The following is a 26700-nucleotide window of genomic DNA, read 5'->3' on the forward strand; positions in this document are numbered from 1 at the left end:
CCATTAGTTGGGGTTATCGCCCCTCCTTCATCATAGACCTCAAGCTCCCCCATCTACTTTCCTCTTCTAGCAATTTCTACCTGCCCCCTTGTCCCTAACTGCTCCAGCCACTCCCCTCCTCCCCCCTGAGCCCTCCCCGCTCCCCTCTGTGCTCAGACATGTCCTGGTCTGACCCCTCCTTACAGGAATCTGCCTTTGACCCTCTCTGTGTCTACAGATTCCTTCCCATCCCCCTGCTTCCTTCCCCTCTGCACTCACCGAGCAGCTTTCCTGCACCCGCTACATCGACTCGCCGGCCTCACACCCAGCCCAGCCCCTCTCCCATGCAGCACCCGCCCTCTGCACCCCACAAATGCCCTCCCAGGGCCAGATTCCCTGCTGGGCACGGCGCGGGGCAGGTGCTGTGCTGTGACCCTGGCTCTCTCCCCCATGTTTGGGGTAGCCCAGAGTAGCCAGGGAAGGGACGGTTGCTCTAACCTGCCCCAGCTGGCGATGGGTCCCTCAGGGGGGCAGGTCTCTCCCAGCACCATCCTCAGCCAGGGCTGTGGGGCGGGAGGCAAAGGACAGGCTCTGAGCCCAGGGGACCCCCTGAGCTGGGGACAGCCCCCGCAGGGGAACTCCAGGGTCGGTCGCTGCACACTGCATGGGTGGCAGGAGGGTGCGGATCAGGGCCAAGAACCAGCCCCAGAGTCCTTGAAGATGCTTCCTGGACTGACGCCCCTTGCTCCAGCCTCACCCTCCCTGCTGCCCTCCATGCTGCTGATGGCTCCCTCCCTCCTCTTCCTCCTTCTCCATCCTCCCTCACTCCCCTGCCCTCTCCAGCTGCTCCCCCAGCATCTCCTGGGATGGCTCCTCCTCCCTGGACCCCACCCCTGCTGGGGTCCCTCCTCCACACCCCACCCCTGGGTGCTCTTACCCATCTACAGGGGAGAAACCATCACCACTGACAGCTCTCGGCTCTACCCCCAACTCCGAGTCTGGGAGGGGCCTGTGTCTGACCCGGGGGAGGGCTAGGCCCTGTCACCGGGCTGAGGGGAGAAGTCCGGCCCCTGGGGACTCCAGGGGGTGCCTGGCCCAGATGAAGGGGCTGGCGGCTGTGGGGCGCTGGGCTGCTGGGAGGTGCGGCCGAAGCTGCAACAGCTGAGTGGAGAAGCCAGGAGGGAAGTGCCAGTTTCTGAGGAGAGAGGGACGGACCAGCGGATGGACAGATGGACGGGCTCCTGGGTGGGACGAAGGGAAGAGGGGCTGGGTGAGAAATGTGGGGTCCTGCCTGGGTAGAGAAGAGGAGGAAGGGACGGAGGCTCCATGGGGGGGCAGAGAGGCCCTGATGGGGGCAGGCCCTGTGTAATGTCAAAAACTGCCCCAGGACAGAATTTGCTGCTTAGCTTGTACAGAGCCCACTCACCAACTGAGCATGCTCAGTAACCACTGTTGAAGCTGCTGCCCTCACTCTGCCCTTACTTAGAATTAAAACCTGCTGTTCATAGGGATTAAAAGGGGACAAATATTGAGGGGGACCGATAGGGGCTGTGCCGGGGGTGGACACTGACTGGCCGGAAGTGGGGGTCAAACAGCTGGAGTCAGGGGGAGGAGAGGGGCCGAGGGGCAAAATCAGGGCTGGGGGCAGGAGCCAGGGTTAAGCGCAGGGCTGAGGCACTGCCAGACCCCAGCAGAGGGTAAAACTCTGGCACAAGGGGAGGGGGGGGTAACAGTTACCCCGGATGGGAGTAGCCACCAGCTGTGTTTGCTGACTGCCCGAGCCCTGGGGGCTGAAGCGGGAGTCATGGAGCTCTGAATCCATGACCTCTGTGACCAAATCCTGCCCTCATCCATCATCTTCCCTCCAAAACCCTCCCTGCGTGGCTGCACCATCCTCCACCTAAACATGTCGCTGAGCTTGCAAAGCCGCTGGATCCCTGGTACTGCTCTGTCTGTCTGTGACACAGTCACTTTCCAGTGCTGCGGCCGATCGCTGCCAGAATGTCAGGGGATGGTCTTGGCATCACTGGCCAGAGCCCCCTGGATACGGGGGAAGGGGGATCATAAAGTCGGCAGGGGGGAAATGAAGACACACGGGGTCTCTGCCACCTTTTGAGCGCAGCCGCTGCTTCAAGCAGCTCTGCAACCATCCACTGATCAAAGACCTGGTTGAAGGCACCATTGACCCCTTCATGCTGAACCCCCCTGCTTCTCTCTGCCGAGCCTCCCAAGAGACTTTAACAGTCTGACAGTGATGCATCTCAGAGACAGCAGGAAGAAGGATGGGGAAGACGGCAGCGTGGGGGGAGGGGAAATGAGGGTGTTCACCAAGCCCCTGGCATTGGGAGAGAGGGAACAGGGGGCACAGAGAGCCCCAGTAATTGAGGGTGCAGAATGGAGGACCCTGGAATGAAGGTAGGGGGTGACAAAGAGCCTCTGGCATGGGGGGCAGATGGAGCCCCTGGTATTGGGGGAGAGAGGGACAGTGGATGTGGGGTATACTGGGAACAGGGTTACAGGGTAGAAATGGCAAACAAAGAAATAATACAAAAAGAAATGACCCAGCAACCTGGTTCCAGCCCTTGTAGCCCATGTGTCTATTCTTAGTGCAACACTCAGTGAGTGTCTGTCTTCTTTCCATCCCTCCCACCCCCACCTCCTGTTATAACCGTCGCTTGTCAAGGCCTGTTCATATTTTTATTTCACACCAGTCGGGCCAGAACCCACATCACTATGGCTAGTGGTCACATTTCTACACATTGCACAAAAATAAATATATATCTTATTTCCTTTGTGGAAACTTCATGACTCCATAGCACGTATATTTGAAATTTCTTCTTAAAAATAAACCCTGTGAAAGTAGAATAAATTATATTGTAAAAATAAGAATGGATTAAAGAAATGTTGTATGTACCTTTAAGCAGAAATAAGAAATGTTGAAATACAGGTGCCAGGAAAAGAAACATTAGGCATAAACAATGGTGCTAATGGCAAAACATTAACAGAAGATGGGTAGTAGTTAGTAAGGGAATAAAATATGCATGCCTAACCCAGGTAAACTTATCTGATTCTGCTCCCTTTGTTATCTTGTTAAGTTCTCATCCTTTTATCTGTATAAATAAGATAGTTTGTGTCTTGTATGGGGCTCACATTATCTGGGTGTTATTAGCAGAGCGCTGTGCTAATAAAACAGAGTGGTCTGACAAACTGTGAGTCCTGAGTCTAACTTTGACAATTTGGAGGTTCCACCGAGATGGCAACCGTCTTCACTGGGGCTGTGTGATTCCTGACTGTTTTTGTAGGACGACCGTGGAAGCCGGCACCTGGGCATTTGGCCCGAGCGGTCCTCCACCAGAACGGAAAGGTGCACGACCACAGTGAAGTCTACGCCATTGAACCTGTTGGTTCCCACTCTGTTCTGGTAGGGATCCCGGGATCTGACATCAGGAATCTGGTCAGGTAATTATTTCTGTGTTTTGTCCGGACTGAGGACTGTCCTGTCTCTGTGTCTATCCGTCTTCCTGTGGAGTGTTTGAGTCTGGGTGCCATCTCCGTCCGGGGATCGGCCGACCAAGGGGTTCCTGTCCCTGCGGTCTGAGTGAGTGGAATCTGCACAATTGCAGCCGCACCACACTTTGGGTAAATCCCTGGGTGTGAAAGCAAGGGCAATTGAGGCAGTAACCTGTGGGCTCCTTTTGTGTGTTGCACTGGGCATTGCTCTGACAAACCCGAATTTCCTTCTTGTGCGATTGGTGTGTGAAGTCCTCCTGTATGGGTAACCAGACGTCTAAGTAGGGACAGTTCCCTAAACGAACGCCGGCTCATTTTATGTATTTAGGATGGGTCCAGACTCCTGTAAGAAGGGTCCGGACTCCTGTAAATTTCTGGAAAAATGGTCTAGGCTAACTCAGGGGGATCCCAAAACTCAGTGGCCACTGTTAAAATCTTGGAACAAAGACCGAGTGGACATCTTAAAGGACAAACTCGGCCAACCTAAAACTAAATTGGCTAGGGAAGAGGTTAAGTGTTTCATTCAGTGGTGGGAAGAGGCAAATCGTAGCTGGACAAAATCAAAAACTCACCTCTCTCAAATATTCAAATAATAAGTTAAAAGCTTTATTAAAAGCCTCCTCTCCCACCACCAGACCGAGCGCTCCCCTTTACCCCGTTCTCAAAAAACCCACCCCGGATCGATCCAACCCCCTTAATACTCCCATCTCATTGTAAAAAGGACAAAAAGCAGGATCGGGCCCAGAAAAGCAGGCAAGCAACAGATAAAAAAAAAAAAAACCTGAAAAACAGGTTGGAAGCCCTAAGGGCATAGTGTAAGGAGTAAGAAAAGCAGTAAGTGCAGGCATGAACCCCTGGAACAATACTTAAAATGGTGAAATCTGAGGTGATAAAGGTGTTATTTTGGGAGATAAACGAGTGATTTAAGGAAAGAGAGTGAAAAGTTAACTCTACAAAGGCTGGAGAGAATTAAGCAGTTAAACTTTGTGAAAATGTTAAAAAGGACCATGTTAAAGAGAGAGAATTCTTGGTTTCTTTGCAGCCATTCTGAAGGGAAAATGGGCCCTTTTCCAAAAGAATGCCTGTAAATAATCCAAATATATATAGAGCTATGTAAAAACAAAGCAGAGCAAAGGAATGTTAAAGAAAAGAAAATGTGTATGTATCTAGTTGTCTGTGAAAATATGTAAAGTTCTAAGAATCTAAACCAGCACATCTGGTTTGTAAAACTCCTGTTTTGTAGGTGTAAGATAAATTAGTTTTGTTTTTGTTTTTAATGCCACTAAAAATTCATTTGACTCTTAATTCAAAGTTGCAAAACTGACAGACCTTTTTGCAAGACACAGGTAATTAGTGTTGTTTGGCTTTGGGATTTAGCATTTAACCCTTAAGGGGTAACTTGATTCTTTATAAAATGTAAAATGTTTTTTAAATAAAAACCAAGTCATGGCTGCAATAGGGCAGTCAAAATCAGGAGAATAGGGAGAGATTCTGGAGTCTTTTTGTTTGGTTGGTTGTTGGTTTTTTTTGGTAACAATAGCAGATAAGAGCTGTAGTGAAAGAATTAAAAAAAAATATTTTAACAGTGCCCCTCTGAAGCAACAGCAGAGGTGAGGTGCACAAAACAAAAAGAAGCAATGTTAAAAACACTGAGCCTTAAAATGGCTCTGTGTAATCAGACTGTCACTTTTGATAAGGGTACATGAAAACTCTGTAAGAAAAAAGAAACAGTTACATCGTATGTAAAAATTGATATGGCTAATGTTAAAAAAAAAAAGTTGTAATATAGAAGGAATGTGCTTTTTCCCTAGGACATGTGCAGTGTATATTGTAAAAAGGGGTAAAAGAAATACAAATGAAATATGCTACTGAATTAAAATCCTATTAGGGCTCCAAAAAGAGCCGCAATAGACTGTTTTCTTTTTCAGATCTCTGTGTGTTTTGTAAGCAGGAGTTGAAAGTGGAAAGAAATTAAAACTCTGGTGGAAGTTAATTGTGTCCCTTTTAAGACAAAGTCTCTGAGCTCTGCTAATGGCTTTGAATCCACAAGCCAAGCCTGTGTTAATGCAAATTACCTAACTGATAAAGGAAGGTAAAAACTGCCAGCACAAAAGAAATTGCCTAAATAAAAGACATGGTATAACAAGATCCCTTTAAGAGATTTGATGCTAAATGTTATTGTTAATATTAAACATTGAAATAAATTTAATGTTAGTAAGTACCCCTGTAACAACGTATAGTGTGTATGATTTTTGAAAAAAACCTTGAAGGTAATATGGTAATAATGCTTCTCAGCTATTACCTGTGAATAAACTTAAAGCTTAACACAGCAGGAAAAACATTACAAACTTGGTCTGCTATATAAGAAGAAAAACTTTAGTTATTAAATTCATGAGGTGGTATACCTCAACAGTGGAATAATTTCCCCATAACTCTTAAAAAGTAGAACCCATTAAAACCTGGCCTGCCTATAGAACAAAAAAAAACCTCAGGAAAATATGGGGGTAATTCCTCTGTTTTGCCTGCAATCAGAAAGGGTATTTGTAAAAGAAAGGAATATTTTAAGCAACAATCAATGCCACCCTGAAAGGGGTAGAAAAATGTTATTTTTGTCTTTCAGAAAATCAGAAAAAGCTAATACCAGCTACAGAACAACCTATTACAAAAACAAATAAGTTAAAAAAAAAAACATACTGCAATAGCTATGAAATGTACTAAAATGCAGATATTTAGAACATAAGATGTTTTGGGTAATATCAGAAAATATTAAGGTTTTGATGCATCTGTTAAATCAAAGGAAAAGATTATTGTTTAATACCTATCAATATAACTGGATGCAGTATGTCTCCAGTACGGTAAGACAAAATTTGTTAAGTGAAGAAATTGTTGTTAAAATTGCACACCAACAGGCTCTGGAAGCAAAAAAAATGAAAAGTTAGCCCACTCCACAGATTGCACCTGGGATCCTTCTGGCTACCTCAAACCTCAAGCCAGTGGGCTGGGGAGGAAGGGAAACTATTGGACACTAGAGGTTGTACCAAGTGAACTCCTCAAAAGTGGGTATGCTTATCCATGCCTGTTGCTCCAAAGCCCTGTAGTAAAGACATCTCACTAGGATCCTGTATGTGGGATAAAATTAATAATTAGGCCAAAGTATTGTATAACGGGCAATGTGTGTGTTAATTCTTGGAAAGAAGTGTTTTAAAAGAATAAAAGTGTTAGCAACCCACCAGTAGACAAATGTACATGTAATGTAAGTACTGTGTTTACCAATAATCACATTTCCTATTTGCCACAACCAAAAAGTCTCAGCTTACTGTAAGCACTGATTTAGCTGAGTTCTCTATCAGTCTTGGCATTAAATGGCAAACAGTTACCCATTATCTGTTTAAAAAGGTAACAAAACAATGTGGGAAACAGAACCATTCATATTATCTGGATGGTCTCCCACAACTACTGGCATACTAATGTTACTACCCCTAATTGTTTTTGGTTTTAAATTGTATGTGTTTAATTAAAATGTTTAAAATATGCTGGTAAATAAAACAAATGTATGCACAGCTAAAGCCACAGGCCCAAATCACCTCCCAGTATTTTACTACATAAGAAGTGACACTGGCGATTGATAATCTTAGTGTCAAAAGGGGGATATGTAGAAGCTGGACTTTATAATGATATGTAGGAGCTGGACTTTATAATGTATAATTTGATTTCATCCTACCAGCCACCCTTTTTTGAATAGCAGAAAGAAATGACCCTCTGGGACTATAAGATTCTGTTTTCCCATATGCATTACAAATTGGGCCCTCTCTAACTCTTTGTTTTAAGATTTAGGTAGTAAGAGACAGGATTCTCTATTGTGTCTATGTTAAGTAAATTAGAGAAACATTGAAGGCCTGGGTCTCAATGTAAATTGTCTTGGTTAATTGTAAAACTTAGCAAGGTTTAATTTGCAATGCCTTTTTGCTCAATATAAAATACTACTGTTTGTATTCTCAATCTGTTTGTGTGAATGAGGAATGAATGCATCAGGAAAAGATAAGGTGTGAAGGCCATTGTTATAGCCAGAGTCAAGAAAAGAAGCAAAAAGACAAAGAGTATCAAAGAATCATCAGGCACTGCTTACTACCCAAACTGCTGTTAAACTGTCTGGCATCCGCAGCATGAATACATGCTTTGCCATGTAAGAATGCACCACCCCAGCGAACCAATCATCACCTCAGGACCACGCAGAGTCAATTTTGACTCCAGAAGATGACGTAGAGGAACAGCCTGCAATACCTTACAATCTACGTTCTCGTAAGGGTTGCCAGAAGCAGACGACTACCTAAAGCAAGGCCCAAGAAAAAGCAGTAGTGAGCCTAGCGCCTGCTGCCTGGTGGACATAAAACTGTGACTACAGTTCCCTCAGTTGAGGTTGTCAGAACCAGAAGGGCCCTGCCTCCAACATGTGGTGCCTGTTCCTCGGCTGTTGGTGTCTGAAGGTCAGGGGAGTCCACAATGACAATTCTTTTATCCAGCAGCAAGTGTGGATAGCTCAGACCCTTAATATTTCTAAATGCTGGGTCTGCAGCCACATCCCAGCCCACTGTCAAACTGATGTTCCTGTCCTGGCTATCCCACTCAATTCCCCAGACCTCACTGGAGGACCTCGTCCGTTTAATACAATATGGAACAGTAATGACACCTGGGAAGAGACTATTGGCAGTTCCTTTAACCCACTTGGGGGAGTAATACACCGGGCAAAAAGGCTCCTGAGGTTAAAAGAAGTAGTTAAAATAATGGCAAATAAAACTGGAGAAAGTTTTAAGAGCCCTGGCCAAAGAAACAGGGGCGGTCCGACAGGTGGCCCTCCAAAAACGTCAGGCATTGTACATAGTGCTGGCGGCCAAAGGAGGGACCTGTGCTCTCATTAAAAAAAAACAATGTTGTGTGTTTATACCTGACGATACCAATAAGGTAATAGATCACGCTAGCCACTTAGAACAAATCGCATATATTCCCCATAAAAAGCCAAGTTCTTTATGGAAGTGGCTAAGTATTCTGTGGTATAGGAAACTGGTTGTTTCAGGAAGCCCTAACTATCCTGTTTGAAATCCTAATAATTTTTGTATGTTTTCAGTTAGTCTCCTGTTGTACCCAAAATTGTGTAAGGCATGCTACTCAGGTAACTGCCCCAGAACAGAGTGCTAATACAATAATTTTAAATATTGCTAATGAACAAAGAGATTAAAAAACGGTTAATATGTAAAACCCAATAAAATTTTGGTCATGGCGTAAGCTTGACCAAAAGGAGGGATTGTGAAAGTAGAATAAATTATATTGTAAAAATAAGAATGGATTAAAGAAATGTTGTATGTACCTTAAGAAATGTTGAAATACAGGTGCCAGGAAAAGAAACATTAGGCATAAACAATGGTGCTAATGGCAAAACATTAACAGAAGATGGGTAGTAGTTAGTAAGGGAATAAAATATGCATGCCTAACCCAGGTAAACTTATCTGATTCTGCTCCCTTTGTTATCTTGTTAAGTTCTCATCCTTTTATCTGTATAAATAAGATAGTTTGTGTCTTGCATGGGGGCTCACATTATCTGGGTGTTATTAGCAGAAGCGCTGTGCTAATAAAACAGAGTGGTCTGACAAACTGTGAGTCCTGAGTCTAACTTTGACAACCCCATGTTTAATTCCTCTCGCTCCCAGCCCCACTTCTGTGAAACCGGACAGTGGAGTTTGACTCTGAGGCCCCGATCCTGCCAGGCCGGGTGCCTGTGCTGAGCTTTGAGCCCTGTGATGGGACGACAGACAACACACAAAGTGAAGCATACGGGGGAAGCCTTTGCAGGATCAGGGCCGTACGTGTGAGGAGACTGAGGCCCAGAGTGAGGTAGGGACCCCCAGGGCTCATTCGCGGGGCACTCACCAGCCCGCACCGTCAGGGCCGGATTGAGGCACCCAGTCCCAGCACTGAGTCAGGAGCGGCACACAGAGCGCAGCTTCAGCAGGGAGCCTACAGGCAACGCCGTGCCTCAGAGATCCCCCCAGAGCCCCTCACTGCCCCGGGGGAGGACGGCTAATCACTCACTGCACCCCTAGATGTAGCCAACCGCCCCTCCATGCACCCAGCCAGCGCTGCTGCACAGTGCACTGGGGGGCTGATTCAAAGCCCCCTGAAGCCAGTGGTCAGTGGGTGCAGATTAGGCCCTGGGGGAGTTGAGGCTCCACCCACTTCTTGTCCCTCCTTGCCCAAATACACATAAGAACATAAGAACTGACATACTGTATTTTAAAGAATCCTTATTGAGGGCGCAGGAACAAACCATCCTGATGTGTAGGAAAAATAGTAAATATGGCAGGTGACCAGCTTGGCTTAACAGTGAAATCCTTGCTGACCTTAAACGCAAAAAAGAAGCTCGCAAGAAGTGGAAGATTGGACAAATGACCAGGGAGGAGTATAAAAATATTGCTCAGGCATGCAGGAGTGAAATTAGGAAAGCCAAATCACACTTGGAGTTGCAGCTAGCAAGAGATGTTAAGAGTAACAAGAAGGGTTTCTTCAGGTATGTTAGCAACAAGAAGAAAGTCAAGGAAAGTGTGGGCCCCTTACTGAATGAGGGAGGCAACCTAGTGACAGAGGATGTGGAAAAAGCTAATGTACTCAATGATTTTTTTGCCTCTGTCTTCACGAACAAGGTCAGCTCCCAGACTGCTGCACTGGGCAGCACAGTATGGGGAGAAGGTGACCAACCCTCTGTGGAGAAAGAAGTGGTTCGGGAATCAAGACTATTTAGAAAAGCTGGACGAGCACAAGTCCATGGGGCCGGATGCACTGCATCCGAGGGTGCTAAAGGAGTTGGCGGATGTGATTGCAGAGCCATTGGCCATTATCTTCGAAAACTCATGGCAATCACGGGAGGTCCTGGATGACTGGAAAAAGGCTACGGTAGTGCCCATCTTTAAAAAAGGGAAGGCGGAAAATCCGGGGAACTACAGGCCAGTCAGCCTCACCTCAGTCCCTGGAAAAATCATGGAGCAGGTCCTCAAGGAATCAATTCTGAAGCACTTAGAGGAGAGGAAAGTGATCAGGAACAATCAGCACGGATTCACAAAGGGCAAGTCATGCCTGACTAACCTAACTGCCTTCTATGATGAGATAACTGGCTATGTGGATGAGGGGAAAGCTTTAGCAAAGCTTTTGATACGGTCTCCCACAGTATTCTTGCCAGCAAGTTAAAGAAGTATGGGCTGGATGAAAGGACTGTAAGGTGGATAGAAAGCTGGGTGGATGGTCGGGCTCAACAGGTAGTGATCAATGGCTCCATGTCTAGTTGGCAGCCAGTTTCAAGCGGGGTGCCCCAAGGGTTGGTCCTTGGGCCAATTTTTTCAATATCTTCATTAACGATCTAGATGATGGCGTGGACTGCACCCTCAGCAAGTTTGCAGATGACACTAAACTGAGAGGAGTGGTAGATACGCTGGAGGGTAGGCAGGGGTGGCTCTAGGAATTTTGCCACCCCAAGCATGGCAGGCAGGCTGCCTTCAGCGGCTTGCCTGCGGAGGGTCCGCTGGTCCCGCAGCTTCGGCGGACCTGCAGGAGGTCCGCCAAAGCCGCGAGACCAGCGGACCCTCCGCAGGCATGCCTGCGGGAGGTCCACCAAAGCCGCAGGACCAGCGGATCCTCTGCAGGCAAGCTGCTGAAGGCAGCCTGCCTGCCACCCTTGCAGCGACTGGCAGAGTGCCCCCTGTGGCTTGCCGCCCCAAGCACGCGCTTGGCGTGCCGGGGTCTGGAGCTGCCCCTGAGGGTAGGGATAGGCTACAGACGGCCGTAGACAAATTGGAGGATTGGGCCAAAAGAAACCTGATGTGGTTCAACAAGGACAAGCGCAGAGTCCTGCACTTAGGATGGAAGAATCCCATGCACTGCTACAGACTAGGGACCGAATGGCTAGGCAGCAGTTCTGCAGAAAAGGACTAGGGGTTACAGTGGACGAGAAGCTGGTATGAGTTGACAGTGTGCCCTTGTTGCCAAGAAGGCTAATGACATTTTGGGCCGTATAAGTAGGGGCATTGCCAGCAGATAGAGGGACGTGATCGTTCCCCTCTATTCGACATTGGTGAGGCCTCATCTGGAGTACTGTGTCCAGTTTGGGGCCCCACACTACAAGAAGGATGTGGAAAAATTGGAAAGAGTCCAGCGGAAGGCAACAAAAATGATTAGGGAGCTGGAGCACATGACTTATGAGGAGAGGCTGAGGGAACTGGGATTGTTTAGTCTGCAGAAGAGAAGAATGAGGGGGGATTTGATAGCTGCTTTCAAGTACCTGAAAACGGGTTCCAAAGAGGATGGATCTAGACTGTTCTCAGTGGTACCAGATGACAGAACAAGGAGCAATGGTCTCAAGTTGCAGAGGGGGAGGTTTAGGTTGGATATTAGGAAAACCTTTTTTACTAGGAGGGTGGTGAAGCACTAGAATGGGTTCCCTAGGGAGGTGGTGGAATCTCCTTCCTTAGAAGTTTTTAAGTTCAGGCTTGAGAAAGCCCTGGCTGGGATGATTTAGTTGGGAATTGGTCCTGCTTTGAGCAGGGGGTTGGACTAGATGACCTCCTGAGGCCCCTTCCAACCCTGATATTCTATGATTCTATGATACTGGGTCAGACTAAAGTTCCATCTAGCCCAGTATCCTGTCTTCCAATGGGCCAATGTCAGGTGCCTCAGAGGGAGTGAACAGAACAGGGAATCATCAAGTGATCCATCCCCTGTTGCCCATTCCCAGCTTCTGGCAGAGGCTAGGGACACCATCCCTGCCCATCCTGGTTAATAGCTGTTGATGGACCCATCCTCCATGAATTTATCTCATTCTTTTTTGAACCCTGTTATAGTCTTGGCTTTCACAACATCCTCTGGCAAGGAGTTCCACAGGTTAACTGGGCGTTGTGTGAAAAAATACTTCCCTTTTTTTGTTTTAAACCTACTGCCTATTAATTTCATTTCGTGACCCCTAGTTCATGTGTTAGGAGAAGGAGTAAATAAGACTTCCTCATTTACTTTCTCTACATCAGTTATGATTTTATAGACCTCAATCATATCCCCCGTTAGTCGTCTCTTTTCCAAGATGAAAAGTCCAAGTCTTTTTAAGCTCTCCTCATATGGAAGCTGTTCCATACCCCTAATCATTTTTGTTGCCCTTTTCTGAACCTTTTCCAATTCCAATAGATCTTTTTTAATCTGGAGTAACCAGACTTGCATGCAGTATTCAAGATGTGGGCGTACAAGGGATTTATATACAGGCATTACGATATTTTCTGTCTAAGAAAAGCTAGAGAAGTGTGAAGCATGAAACTCCTACTCCCCCCCCCTCGCCCCCACACCTGGAGCCACAGTCTGTGGACCCCTAACATAGTGTGGGACTCCTTACTCACAATTCCTTTGTGTGGCCATATTAGGGCTAGTGACTCCCTTGCTCTGAGCGAGCCCGTCAGAAAGACCAGCATGTGCTGATGGAGTTAAAGTCGCATTGTAACGCAGGTGCCCAAAGGGGCAGAGTTAAGGTTGCCTGGATGAGCGTAACATTAGCATTTCCTGACTTCTAGTGCCTCACTTTGCCCTCTTAATGTTCACTCTGCAGAGTTTTTTGTAGGGAATTGCCTAGTTTTTTTTAAAGAACAATAATCTCCCAAAAGGTTTTGTGTTCTTTGTCCAGACAATTTGGCTAGACACCACCACAAGGGTAAATATAGAACCAGGTTTGCATGTCCCTGCTCTGAAAGAATTATGGGCCAAATCCCATCTGATGTAAACTGGCCATGACTCCACTGGAATCAATGGCGCCAGGTGCCCAGCTGGTGTGAATTTGCTGTAGCTTCCTTGAAGCTGAAACATCCTGATTTTCAGAAAACCTTTGACAAGGTCACTCACCAAAGGCTCTTAAGCAAAGTAAGCTGTCATGGGATAAGAAGAAAGGTTCTGTCATGGATCAGTAACTGGTTAAAAGATAGGAAAGAAAAGGCAGGAATAAATGGTCAGTTTTCAGAATGGAGAGAGGTAAATAGTGGTGTCCCCCAGGGATCTGTACTGGGCCCAGTCCTATCTAACATATTCATAATGATCTGGAAAAAGGAGTAAACAGTGAGGTGGCAAAATTTGCAGATGATACAAAACTACTCAAGATAGTTAAGTCCCAGGCAGACTGTGAAGAGCTACAAAGGGATCTCACAAAACTGGGTGACTGGGCAACAAAATGGCAGATGAAATTTAATGTTGATGAATGCAAAGTAATGCACACTGGAAAGCATAATCCTAACTAGACAGATACAGTGATAAGGTCTAAATTAGCTGTTAGCACTCAACAAAGAGATCTTGGAGTCATTGTGGATAGTTTTCTGAAAACATACACTCAATGTGCAGCGGCAGTCACAAAAGCAAACCGAATGTTGGGAATCATCAAGAAGGGGATAGATAATAAGACAGAAAATATCATATTGCTCAAGTCTATATAAATCCATGGTACGCCCGCACCTTGAATACTGCATGCAGATGTGGTTGCCCCATCTCAAAAAAGATCTATTGGAATTGGAAAAGGTTCAGACAAGGGCAACAAAAATTATTAAGGATATGGAATAGTTTCTGTATGAGGAGAGATTAATAAGACTAAGACTTTTCAGCTTGGAAAAGAAGCGACTAAGGAGGCCTTCCTACGTATTAAGGTGCCGCCTTTTACCTTGTACATGTTGGTTCGATCAAAACAACTCTATCCATCATTTTACCCTTTTGCCCCTGTCATTGGGATGGGTCGGCCTGTCCTTTTATTATCTATGAAATGTTTCAGTATAGTGTATTCTAGTGCTGTGTTTATACTTCGGTATGCTAGGTGAATATATGTTTATGCAGCATCAGCCCTTTTCCTGCCAGCTTCTGTGAACTGAGCTGGCCTTCAGCTCACAGCTTAACTTTGCTTTATGTTAGCAAAGTCTTGACCATTACTTTAGTTCAGGCCTCAGGCCTCATACCAGGCCTTTATCAGGTCCTGCACTTACTACAGCTATACTATAGAATACTATAGTCTCTTGGTGGCCTCTGCAGGGCCCAGGGCAAATTGCCCCACTTGCCCCTCCCCGGCGGCTCTGTTGGGCTCCCACAATTTTCATGCACGAGTGATGGATACAACTTAACTGTTTAAACCCATTCGGTGCATCGAGGTGCAGCCAGGCTAGAACAGAGCTGTGCAAACACCCACCCCCAGCTACCCTGAGACATGGGCCACTGGACTCTCTAGAGGTGCAGCCATGGGCTGAGCTGGAGCTGGGTGCGAGGGGGCAGACAAAACTCTTGCTACGCCATCCCCCAGCCTGTGGGGCTGGCAGTGACCTGCAGGCCGGCGAGTGCTGCTCTTCCTGCAGCAGGAGCAGAGTTAGCAGAGGCCAAGCCCGGCTTTACCAAAGACCAAGAGTTAACAGCTGCCGTGTGTCTGCAGAGCATCAGTCCAGGTGAGGACAGACACCCAGCCGCACTAACCTGCTGCTGGCAGAAAATCCTGCCTTGTGACACGTGGAAACCTGCCCTCTAATGGGAAAGACCAATTCCACTGTTGTTATTTGTATTGTAGTAGGTCCTACAGGAGATCAGGGCCCCATTGTTCCAGGCGGTGCCCAGACACAGTGAGAGCCAGTCCCTGGCCTGAAGAGTTTACTATATCAATCGACCAGACAAAGGAAGGGTTATTAATCCCATTTGGCAGGTGGACATATTTTTATGACCCACCTCATGAGATTATTATCCCCATGCTACAGATGGGGGAACTGAGGTACAGAGATGAAGTGGGTTTGACCCCAGTCACTGGGGAGCTCACAGCAGCCGTCAGGAATTGATCCCAGCCTCTGAGTCCAGGGCCTCCTGTCCCCTCCCCTCAGCCCAGACCAATGGGGGCCAGGCCAGCCCAGCGCCAGAGCAGGCCCCTGTGCACTGACCCTTTGCATTTTCAATCCCTCCTGCCCTGCCATGGGCTGGGCCTGCAGCTTCGTGCCCAGCCAGAGTGTGCGGGGTCCCCACAGCAACGAGGGCAGAAGGCGAGTGACTGTAGATCAGAGCCCAAATTGCTCTGCTCTTGGTGTGAGATGGGATACGGCCCTCAGCACGGCTGGCAATGCAGCCTATTCTCCATACATGTCTCTGCTTGTCAGGCTCTGACTTAGGGAACGTCCACATAGCAACGTGCCCTCCCCCCTAAGACAAATGACCTGGGCTCACACGGCCGGGCTCATGTCTGGGTCTGAAACCCAGCGAGGAGGGTGGGTCTTGGACCCCGGGCTCCAGCCTGGGCCTGAACATCTACACTGCTCTTTGTACCCCGCAACGCGAAGCCGGTGAGCCCAGGTCAATTGAGCCAAGCTCTGAGACTCGCTGCTGAGGGTTTTTTTGCTGTGTAGATGGCCCCGTAGTGTCTCGGAAGCTTTTCCTGCCCTGGGCAATGTAAACATTCAGAATAACAGGCCTGAGTAACATAGACAGATGCATCCATTCCCAGCAACATATACAAGCCAGTTCTCTGCTGAGAGGCTTTTAATTACATGGACAGGGAACAGCAGCAGCTGCTTTGCAGGGATATAGTGTAACCAGACCTCCGCACTAACCATCACTTCCCACAGTTTCCTGTCCCCCAGCGATATAAATACCTGCTGAACAGCTCCTGCCCTGCCCATTACTGTACGAGAAACTCCTGGTGGGCCTGGTTCTCACTCGCACCCTCTGCTCTTGAAGCCGGAACAGACAAGCTTTAAGCCACCTTTGTGCTCCCTGTATATGGAGCTGTGCAGGCTCTGAATGTAAGTCAGAGCAGCCTGACTTACAGTTATAAAGCAACTGAAAATTTCTAACCAGTCACATGAAAGGTTTCAGTGAGACCCAAAATTTTTGACCAAAATATTTCATCTATCTGTAGCAGCCAATCCTCACAGGAGTGTTTGTGAGTATAAATACATTCATGATGGTGAGGTGCTCAGGTACTATGGTCATGAGGCACAGACAGACCAAGAAATCTTTGGCTGTTTAAAGTAGACAGGGTCGGCTCAAGGCACCAGCAAAGCAAGCACGTGCTTGGGGTGGCACATTTGCAGGGGCGGCAGGGATCCAGCCTGGGAGCTGAGAACCAACAGGGGGCTCTGGGAGCTGTAGTTCCTTGGTTAGCTCCCTGCCTATAGAGCCAGCCCTGGAGCAGGGAAAGAACTACATTTCCCAGCATTCCCTTGGCCACTACCCACTGGAAAGGGATGGGGAGGGAGTATGGTAGCTGAAACCTCATGCTGCAGCTTGCTGTGAATGGAGAGCTCACTGCTAGAGTAGGGTGGCACTGTGAATGGGGAACAAGTGTGGCCAAGGAGTAGAAGGTTTTGTCCCAGATATCCCCTTCAGAAAACTTCCCCAGATTGGATTAGGGATACTGCTGTGACCTCACCTTGCAGCCCCCAAAGAAGGAATTGGGTGGACAGTGCCCCTCTCTACCTGAAGCCTAGCAAGGGAGGTACGTGGCTCCCACTAGAGTTTAAAATGAAAAGTAAGGGAGGGGAGGCTCTGCTAGAGGACCTGGGCAGCTTTAGATATAGCACCAAGCACATAGGAGGTTTTCCACTTCTGAGCCATGGAAGCAGAAATTGACTTTTCATTTCCAGATTTAGTTAATATTCAGAAAGGGAATCTAGCACCTGCCTTCCAGATTTGAACACTTCAAAATTCAGGAGTGCTCAAGCTCAATTTGGGCAGCTGTTACTTCATTTCTCCCAAATCAAATATACTGATCCACTGTAACTTGCTGTAGAAAACGTAGGATAAAATTGAGCAAGAAATGCTTTCCAGGGCTAACTAGGACTGGAATTGCTATTTTCCACAGCCATTGCCTTTTTTTTAGTTTTATTTGTTTAAAAGGAAGACAGTGATACTGCATTGGCAAATTCCCCATAGAAACAAAGAGTGGAACAAAAGAATAATAAAGGCACCCCAACTTATGGAGGACAGTCTTATAATATGCATCCAGATATCCTCCAATCACACAAGCTGAAAATGGTTCCACTTTACTGCAGCTCTGTAACCATATGGGAACCAATCCTGTCTGTGTTTTGTGCACATCCAAAATTCCTGATGAATAACCTGCCCTGGGAGCGAGTTACCAGTGACCCAAGGCTGGCGTAGCAGGAGGGTGCAGTTGGGGAGGGGGGAGATCCCAGGGCTGGGGCGGCAGGAGGGTGCAGGGGGAGGGCAGAGCTGGGGTGGCAGGGGGTCCAGGTGGAGAGGGGAAGAGCCCAGGGCTGGGGTGGGGGGCAGCCAAACATTTTTTTGCTTGGGATGGCAAAAAACCTAGACCCGGCCCTGAATGTGGACCAGGAGGGATTCACTTATTAACATGCTGCTCTGGGATTTGTATAAACAACAGAGTCTCCATTCCAGGAAATGAACTCACAGAGTTCTTAGTCCTTCCATTCCTAGAGATGGCCAGGATGTGTTGTCACATAAATTTGTCCTCTCCACCCAGTCGAAGGCTATTGGCCCAATTCCCCAGAGCCCTGCCCCATGTGCAGTCATTGACACTAGTCCAAGGTGACTATCCGGCACTGGGATTTGGAAACATTTTGCACTGGTGTAAATGACCACGCACTGGTGTAAATCAGACCCCGTACGCTCATGCAGAGATAAGACTGCAGCCTGACTGGCTCTGGCTTTCTCATAATTGAATGGGGAACATTGTCAATCTCTGGCAACTCTTAAACAATACCCCAGATATGGGTCATTGCCAGGAAGGCTGCTATGGCCAATCAGTGCATTAATGGGCAGCTGTGGCATTTGTTTGTCATGCGTCACTAGCGTGACAGCGCACCATTATTACAGGGCTAATAACTAGCTATTATATAGTGGGTGTAAACACAAATCACAATGAAATGCATTCATGGAGCAGAACAAGAAGAATGACCCGAGGCTGGGAAAACCTGCCTTACAGTGCAAGACTAAAGACTAGAGCTTGGGGCAGTTATCTGACTGTATTGTGTACCACACAAAACACAGGCCAAACAATAAAATTGGGGGCTAGATTCTCCAGGGGACTTAGGCACCATTTACTAAATCATTGGAGGAGGCGGGGGTGCCAGGGTTGGGGCGCTGACCCAGCGCATGGGAGGTGTTGGTCTATAAGTCTCTACAGGAGGAGAAGGTTCTGAGAGCAGACGGCTCTTTATTCTCGCAGACAAAGGCTGAATGAGATTCAGCAGCTGGACGATGCAGCGGGATAAATTCAAACAGGAAATAAGGCCCTGTGTTTTCACAGGGCGGGTGATTAACCATTGGAGCAGCTTCCCCAGGGACAAGGTGGATTGTCCATCATGTGGAGTCTTTGCACCAAGGCTGGATTGGTCTTTCTATAAGATACAGTCTGGTTCAAGCACAAGTCACGGGGCTAATGGCAGAATCGCTGGGTGAGATGCTGCAGCCTGTGTCATGCAGGAGATCAGGCTAGATGAGCAATAATGGTCCCTTCGACCTTTAAAATCTATGACACTATTAAAGTCTGTCAGTTCATGAAAGTACCACACCTGCATGGTCAGTGAGTCAGTTTGACAGTTTTGTGCATTGCCCACAATTTTAGCAGGGCGGGTGATTAACCATTGGTGCAGCTTCCCCCAGGACAAGGTGGATTGTCCATCACTTGGAGTCTTTGCACCAAGGCTGGAATGGCCTTTCTAGAAAACACAGTCTGGTTCAAGCACGTCACAGGCCTGATGGCTGAGTCACTTGGTGAGATGCTTTGGTCTGTGTGATGCCGGTCAGGCTAGATGAGCAATACTGGTCCCTTCAACCTTTAAAATCTATGAATCTATAAAATCTGTGAACTTATGAAAGTACAACCCTGTAGAGTCAGTTAGTCAGTCTTCATCTTTCATATGTCTTCTTTCATATAATTAGTCAGTTTCCCAGTTTCGTGTGGGTCTTTCACACAGCCACAGGGGAGACTCCCACCGAAAAATATTGCAAACGGTTGTAACATGAAAGAAATGAGATGGGTGGTGAAAAGGAGTGGTTGCAACTGACACTGGTTTGATCTCATATTATGACAATCAGGTTGGTAGGGACAGTAACCGGTTTTTGTGAGGTGACTAACCGTTAACCCTGTTTTGAGATCTGACTCTACACTGCCAGGGAGACCCCGGCTCAGTGTCTGGCCTCACTGGGTGTGTGAGATAACCGCCTGGCAGCCAGAGGGTCACTGCAAATTGTGATGGCTGCTCTCCCAGTTACGTACAGTCCTACACCACAGACAATGTCTGCTTTCCTTCAAAATTTGTTGTGTTTTTTTTTTAATTGAAAAGCTGAAATTAGTCTGCCAAAACCTGAACATGGTTTGAAGTTTCAGAAGTGTGTGGCCAAAAATTTGCTGCTTGCTGTGTTTGATTGTTTAAAGAAACAATACAAAAAATTCTGCTTAAAAAAAATCCAAAACTTTTGAACCACCTCAGCTTGTGACCAAACGCCTGAGCCCGTCCAGTCAGAGATTTTTCCAGGTTTCTGATACTCTGCTGGATTCCTTGACTCATATCTGTCTCCATAACTTTGGGTTCATTTAGGTTAGAACATCAGAACAGCCATACTGGGTCAAACCAAAGGCCATCCTGCCCAGTATCCTGTCTACCAACAATGGCCAATGCCAAGTGCCCCAGAGGGAGTAAACCTATCAGGTAATGATCAAGTGATCTCTCTCCTGCCATCCATCTCCACCCTCTGACAAACGGAGGCTAGGGACACCACTCCTTACCCAGCCTGGCTAATAACCATTCATGGACTAAACCTCCATGCATTTATCTGTTTCCTAGAGACTGGCTCCATGGGGTCCCTCACAAACTGGAGACAGTTACTGTGGGTTTGTCTTTAGTATAGCTTATGTACATACTCCACGGACTGAGCATTTGAGCTTGTTCCAGAATCTGGGATGAGCCTATGTTGTGAAAACTGACATGCTCAAAATAGCGCATGCATGTGAATGGACACAGGGTGCTAAAATTAAATTAACTCAGGGGTTCTCAAACTGGAGGTCAGGACCCCTCAAGGGGTCACGAGGTTATTACTGGGGGTCGCAAGCTGTCAGCCTCCACCTCAAACCCTGCTTTGCCTCCAGCATTTATAATAGTGTTAAATATATAAAAAAGTGTTTTCAATTTATAAGCGGGGAGGGTCACACTCAGAGGTTTGCTATGTGAAAGGGTCACCAGGACAAAAGTTTGAGAACCACTGAATTAACCCCTCTGGAGCCTCAGGGAATCCAGGGGAGTGGGGGGTCTCCCTTGGTAGGGTTGCTCTTCTAATGTGATCCCTCCCCACAGTGGCTAATTTTAAATGAAGCTCCCCTCCCTTGACATGAATCTCCCTATGGCACTGAATTCAATGTAGACTATAATGTGGCATTTGAGAAGTGAAAGGGATGGCAGCCCTAATGGAAAAGCTAACAGCTTGGCTCTTCTGCAAGCATCAAACTGCTGAATGAGCTTCAGGGTAGGGAAGGCTGGGCCTCCCAAACAGCCTTTCCCTGCCCCCTATCCGACCTCCACCCACTTCCTGCCCCCTGACTGCCCCCCTCAGAATCCCCAACTCATCTTGCTCCTTGTCCCCTCACCAACCCCCAGAGACACCACCGCCACCGCCACCCCGGGACCCCACCCCTGCTCCCTGTCCCCTGACTGCACAGTAATAGTGATGATGAAATGCTAAGGGAAATTAGAGAGGCTATCAAAATTAAGAACCCAATAATAGTGGGGGATTTCAATTATCCCCATATTGACTGGGAACATTTCACTTCAGGACGAAATGCAGAGATAAAATTTCTCGATACTTTAAATGACTGCTTCCTGGAGCAGCTGGTACGGGAACCCACAAGGGGAGAGGCAACTCTAGATTTAATCCTGAGTGGAGCGCAGGAGCTGGTCCAAGAGGTAACTATAGCAGGACCGCTTGGAAATAGTGACCATAATACAATAGCATTCAACATCCCTGTGGTGGGAAGAACACCTCAACAGCCCAACACTGTACTTTTAATTTCAAAAGGGGGAACTATACAAAAAATGAGGGGGTTAGTTAAACAAAAGTTAAAAGGTACAGGGACTAAAGTGAAATCCCTGCAAGTTGCATGGGCCCTTTTTAAAGACACCATAATAGAGGCCCAACTTCAATGTATACCCCAAATTAAGAAACACAGTAAAAGAACTAAAAAAGAGCCACCGTGGCTTAACAACCATATAAAAGAAGCAGTGAGAGATAAAAAGACTTTCTTTAAAAAGTGGAAGTCAAATCCTAGTGAGGCAAATAGAAAGGAGCACAAACACTGCCAACTTAAGTGCAAGAGTGTAATAAGAAAAGCCAAAGAGGAGTTTGAAGAACGGCTAGCCAAAAACTCCAAAGGTAATAACAAAATGTTTTTTAAGTACATCAGAAGCAGGAAGCCTGCTAAACAACCAGTGGGGCCCCTTGACGATCGAAATACAAAAGGAGCGCTTAAAGACGATAAAGTCATTGCGGAGAAACTAAATGGATTCTTTGCTTCAGTCTTCACGGCTGAGGATGTTAGGGAGATTCCCAAACCTGAGCTGGCTTTTGTAGGTGACAAATCTGAGGAACTGTCACAGATTGAAGTGTCATTAGAGGAGGTTTTGGAATTAATTGATAAACTCAACAGTAACAAGTCACCGGGACCAGATGGCATTCACCCAAGAGTTCTGAAAGAACTCAAATGTGAAGTTGCGGAACTATTAACTAAGGCCTGGTCTACACTAGGAGTTTATGTCGAATTTAGCAGCGTTAATTCGACTTAACCGTGCACCCGTCCACACCAGGAAGCTAATTAGTTCGACCTAGAGGGCTCTTTAGTTCAAATTCTGTACTCCTCCCCGACGAGGGGAGTAGCGCTAAATTCGACATGGCTATGTCGAATTAGGCTATGTGTGGACGGAAATCGACCTTAGTAGCTCCAGGAGCTATCCCACAGTGCACCACTCTGTTGACGCTCTGGACAGCAGTCCGAGCTTGGATGTTCTGACCAGCCACACAGGAAATGCCCAGGGAAAATTTGACACGCTCCGGCGCCTTGTGGATGTTCTGCAGGACCGCAGGCGGGAGGACAGAGCCCCCCTGCACTGTATCTGCAAGCGCCCTCCCCTGCCACAAAGTCCCAAACCCCCCTCACCCAAAGTAACAAGAAGGAGGGGCGACAGGGGCCATGAAAACTGTCACTGCACCCCTGCAGAGTGCACAAATACAAGAAGGCTCTCATTCCCTAAATGTTGAGAAGTCCTTCCCTTCCTGGCTCACCGAAGCCCCAATCCCAGTTTCATCCCCTAACTGTGTAGTTGATCATTAAAAGTAGTTTGTTGTTAATTACTATTTCCGTCAAGTTTTTCTACAGAAGACTGTCTGTGAAGGGGGGCGGGGGAAAGGGGGTTGTTAATTGCATAGGACAGTCACCTTTACCAGGGTACAGACACGGGGGCAGGATCAACAGCAGGTCACACTCACAGTGCAGTCAGTAGGCACCCTGGTCGGTCTGGGAGGTGTTTTCCATGTTCTGTGTGGGTGGGGGGTACGTGACTTTGTGGCATGGGAGGGCGGTCACAGAACTTATGCAGCGGTCCTTGTCCCGGACCACAGAGCCACACAGCAGGGGAATCTGTAACTGTCCTCACCGGCCACAAGGTCACATAGCCCCCACACACAAAGTCCCGAAAAGGAGGGATGGCAGGCTCTGTTGAAACGACCAGTCCGGCACTGCAGACCGCTCTAGGAGCAGGAGCCTATCATTCCTCGAGTGTAGAAGCGGTGTTAACATCACTGCACACCCTACCCACCACAGTCTGCGTCCCTGTTTCAACCCTTTAATGCGAATTCATTAATAAAGAAAACGTTGTTAATTAACAATGTTCCATTAACTTTATTTTTAAACGTGTGTTGGAAGGGGGGAAACATGGTGAACGGGGTATCTAACCGCAGAAGAAAGTCAACAGTAACTGAAGCAGGGGCAGGTTCAGCTTCTCTGTAAAGAAACTGAACAGTCACAGGTTACCCTGCTCCCTGAGGAATCTAGCTTTCAAAGCCTCCCGGATGCACAGCGCTTCCCGCTGGGCTCTTCTAATCGCACGGCTGTCTGGCTGAGCATAATCAGCAGCCAGGCAATTTGCCTCAACCTCCCATCCCGCCATAAAGGTCTCCCCCTTGCTCTCACAGAGATTGTGGAGCACACAGCAAGCTGCAATAACAATGGGGATATTGGTTTCGCTGAGATCCGAGCGAGTCAGTAAGCTCCTCCATCTCCCCTTGAGACGTCCGAAAGTACGTTGAATGATGACAGTTACCCAAGACCACCCTCGACACATTTTTCCCCCCAGCATGCATTGTGGGGAAATCCCAGAATTCAAATGGGCAGGGGGGACTGCGGGAACTGCGGGAACTGTGGGATAGCTTCCCACAGTGCACCGCTTCCAATGTTGACGCTTGCCCCGTTAGTGTGGACTCACAAAGTCGAATTAGTGTCCTTAGTGTGGACACACAAATTCAATTTTGTAAGGTCGATTCCACAAATTCAAATTAAGTTAAATCGAACTAATCTGGTAGTGTAGACATACCCTAAGGTTTGTAACCTGTCCTTTAAATCAGCTTCGGTACCCAATGTCTGGAAGTTAGCTAATGTAACGCCAATATTTAAAAAGGGCTCTAGAGGTGATCCTGGCAATTACAGACCGGTAAGTCTAACGTCGGTACCGGGCAAATTAGTTGAAACAATAGTTAAGAATAAAATTGCCAGACACATAGAAAAATATAAACTGTTGAGCAATAGTCAACATGGTTTATGTAAAGGGAAATCATGTCTTACTAATCTATTAGAGTTCTTTGAAGGGGTCAACAAACATGTGGACAAGGGGGATCTGGTGGACATAGTGTACTTAGATTTCCAGAAAGCCTTTGACAAGGTCCCTCACCAAAGGCTCTTACGTAAATTAAGCTGTCATGGGATAAAAGGGAAGGTCCTTTCATGGACTGAGAACTGGTTAAAAGACAGGGAACAAAGGGTAGGAATTAATGGTAAATTCTCAGAATGGAGAGGGGTAACTAGTGGTGTTCCCCTAGGACCAATCCTATTCAATTTATTCATAAATGATCTGGAGAAAGGGGTAAACAGTGAGGTGGCAAAGTTTGCAGATGATACTAAACTACTCAAGATAGTTAAGACCAAAGCAGACTGTGAAGAACTTCAAAAAGATCTCACAAAACTAAGTGATTGGGCAACAAAATGGCAAATGAAATGTAATGTGGATAAAGGTAAAGTAATGCACATTGGAAAAAATAACCCCAACTATACATACAACATGATGGGGGCTAATTTAGCTACAACGAGTCAGGAAAAAGATCTTGGAGTCATCGTGGATAGTTCTCTGAAGATGTCCACGCAGTGTGCAGAGGCGGTCAAAAAAGCAAACAGGATGTTTGGAATCATTAAAAAGGGGATAGAGAATAAGACTGAGAATATATTATTGCCCTTATATAAATCCATGGTACGCCCACATCTCGAATACTGTGTACAGATGTGGTCTCCTCACCTCAAAAAAGATATTCTAGCACTAGAAAAGGTTCAGAAAAGGGCAACTAAAATGATTAGGGGTTTGGAGAGGGTCCCATACGAGGAAAGATTAAAGAGGCTAGGACTCTTCAGCTTGGAAAAGAGAAGACTAAGCGGGAATATGATAGAGGTATATAAAATCATGAAAGCAGCAAAGAATCCTGTGGCACCTTATAGATTAACAGACGTTTTGCAGCATGAGCTTTCGTGAGTGAATACCCACTTCGTCGGATGCAAGTGGGTGTTCACCCACGAAAGCTCATGCTGCAAAACGTCTGTCTATAAGGTGCCACAGGATTCTTTGCTGCTTTTACAGATCCAGACTAACATGGCTACCCCTCTGATACATAAAATCATGAGTGATGTGGAGAAAGTGGATAAGGAAAAGTTATTTACTTATTCCCATAATACAAGAACTAGGGGTCACCAAATGAAATTAATAGGCAGCAGGTTTAAAACAAATAAAAGGAAGTTCTTCTTCATGCAGCGCACAGTCAACTTGTGGAACTCCTTGCCTGAGGAGGTTGTGAAGGCTAGGACTATAACAGTGTTTAAAAGGGGACTGGATAAATTCATGGTGGCTAAGTCCATAAATGGCTATTAGCCAGGGTGGGTAAGAATGGTGTCCCTAGCCTCTGTTCGTCAGAGGATGGAGATGGATGGCAGGAGAGAGATCACTTGACCCCTATCCACATCCTCCCCCCCCCCGCTGAGTCCTGACTAACCCCCCCCCGAACGCCCACAATCCAACCCCCCATTCCCTGTCCTCTGACAGCCCCCCCCAACCTCTGCCCCCACCGTGTGCCCTGACTGTCCCCGAGACTCCCTGCCCCTTAACGACCCCAGCTTCTTACCCCCAGCTCCCCTCTCACCCGGAGCCTCAGCGCATCGCTGAACAGCTGTAGGGCCCCTGAGCCCCGCCCCGCTCAGAGCCGCGCGGGGAGGGGGCTGGGCTGGGCGCTCGAGGCCCAGCGGAGAGAGCTGAGCTCAGCCCGGAGCTCGCAGCCCCACCCCCTCCCCACGCGGCTCGGAGCGGGGCGGGGCTCAGGGGCCCCGCCAGAGCCACGCTGCAGTGTTGTCCGGGGACGTTGCTTGATGCGCTGAGGCTCCAGGAGAGGGGCGGGGACGGGGACGGGGACGGGAGCCTCGGCCGTTCTCTTGGGGGCCCCTGCGCAGGGCCGGCTCCAGACCCCAAGCGCATGCTTGGGGCGGCATTTTGCCGGCAGGGCGGCAGGCGGCTCTGGCGGACCTTCCGCAGTCACGCCTGTGGGAGGTCCCCCGGAGCCGCGGGACCGGCGTGCTTGGGGCGGCCAAATTCCTAGAGCCGCCCCGCCCCTGCGGAGCCCAGGGCAAATTGCCCAACTTCCCCCCCCCGCAGCACTGATCCCCGATCCCCAGCCCAGTGACAGTGAGTGAGTGAGCGAACGAGGAGGGAGGCCTCAGGGAGGGGGGTTGGCTTTTGTGCTATTAGAAAGTTGGCAGCCCAGAGCGAGGACCTGAGCGGTGCCACAAGGCGTGTTTGTGTTTGCGGAGATCCGGTGCGGAGTTTGGCTTCCTGCCACCGGCGCTTGTCTCTGAAGCAC

The 26700-nt window shown here is 47.7% G+C and overlaps 1 protein-coding gene across 1 annotated transcript in view; it reads left to right on the forward strand.

Moving 5' to 3' along the window:
* The first annotated feature begins 1885 nt into the window (after positions 1-1885).
* The window catches only part of LOC123345840 (early activation antigen CD69-like), a 35760-nt gene continuing 10945 nt past the window's right edge, over positions 1886-26700 (forward strand). The window contains exon 1 of the mRNA XM_044982899.1: positions 1886-1919. Within this exon, the coding sequence (XP_044838834.1) occupies positions 1886-1919 (34 nt within the window). The remainder of the gene's footprint in view (positions 1920-26700) is intronic.

This window comes from Mauremys mutica, chromosome 12 (genome assembly GCF_020497125.1).
Source record: "Mauremys mutica isolate MM-2020 ecotype Southern chromosome 12, ASM2049712v1, whole genome shotgun sequence".
Classification (NCBI taxonomy): Eukaryota; Metazoa; Chordata; order Testudines; family Geoemydidae; genus Mauremys; species Mauremys mutica.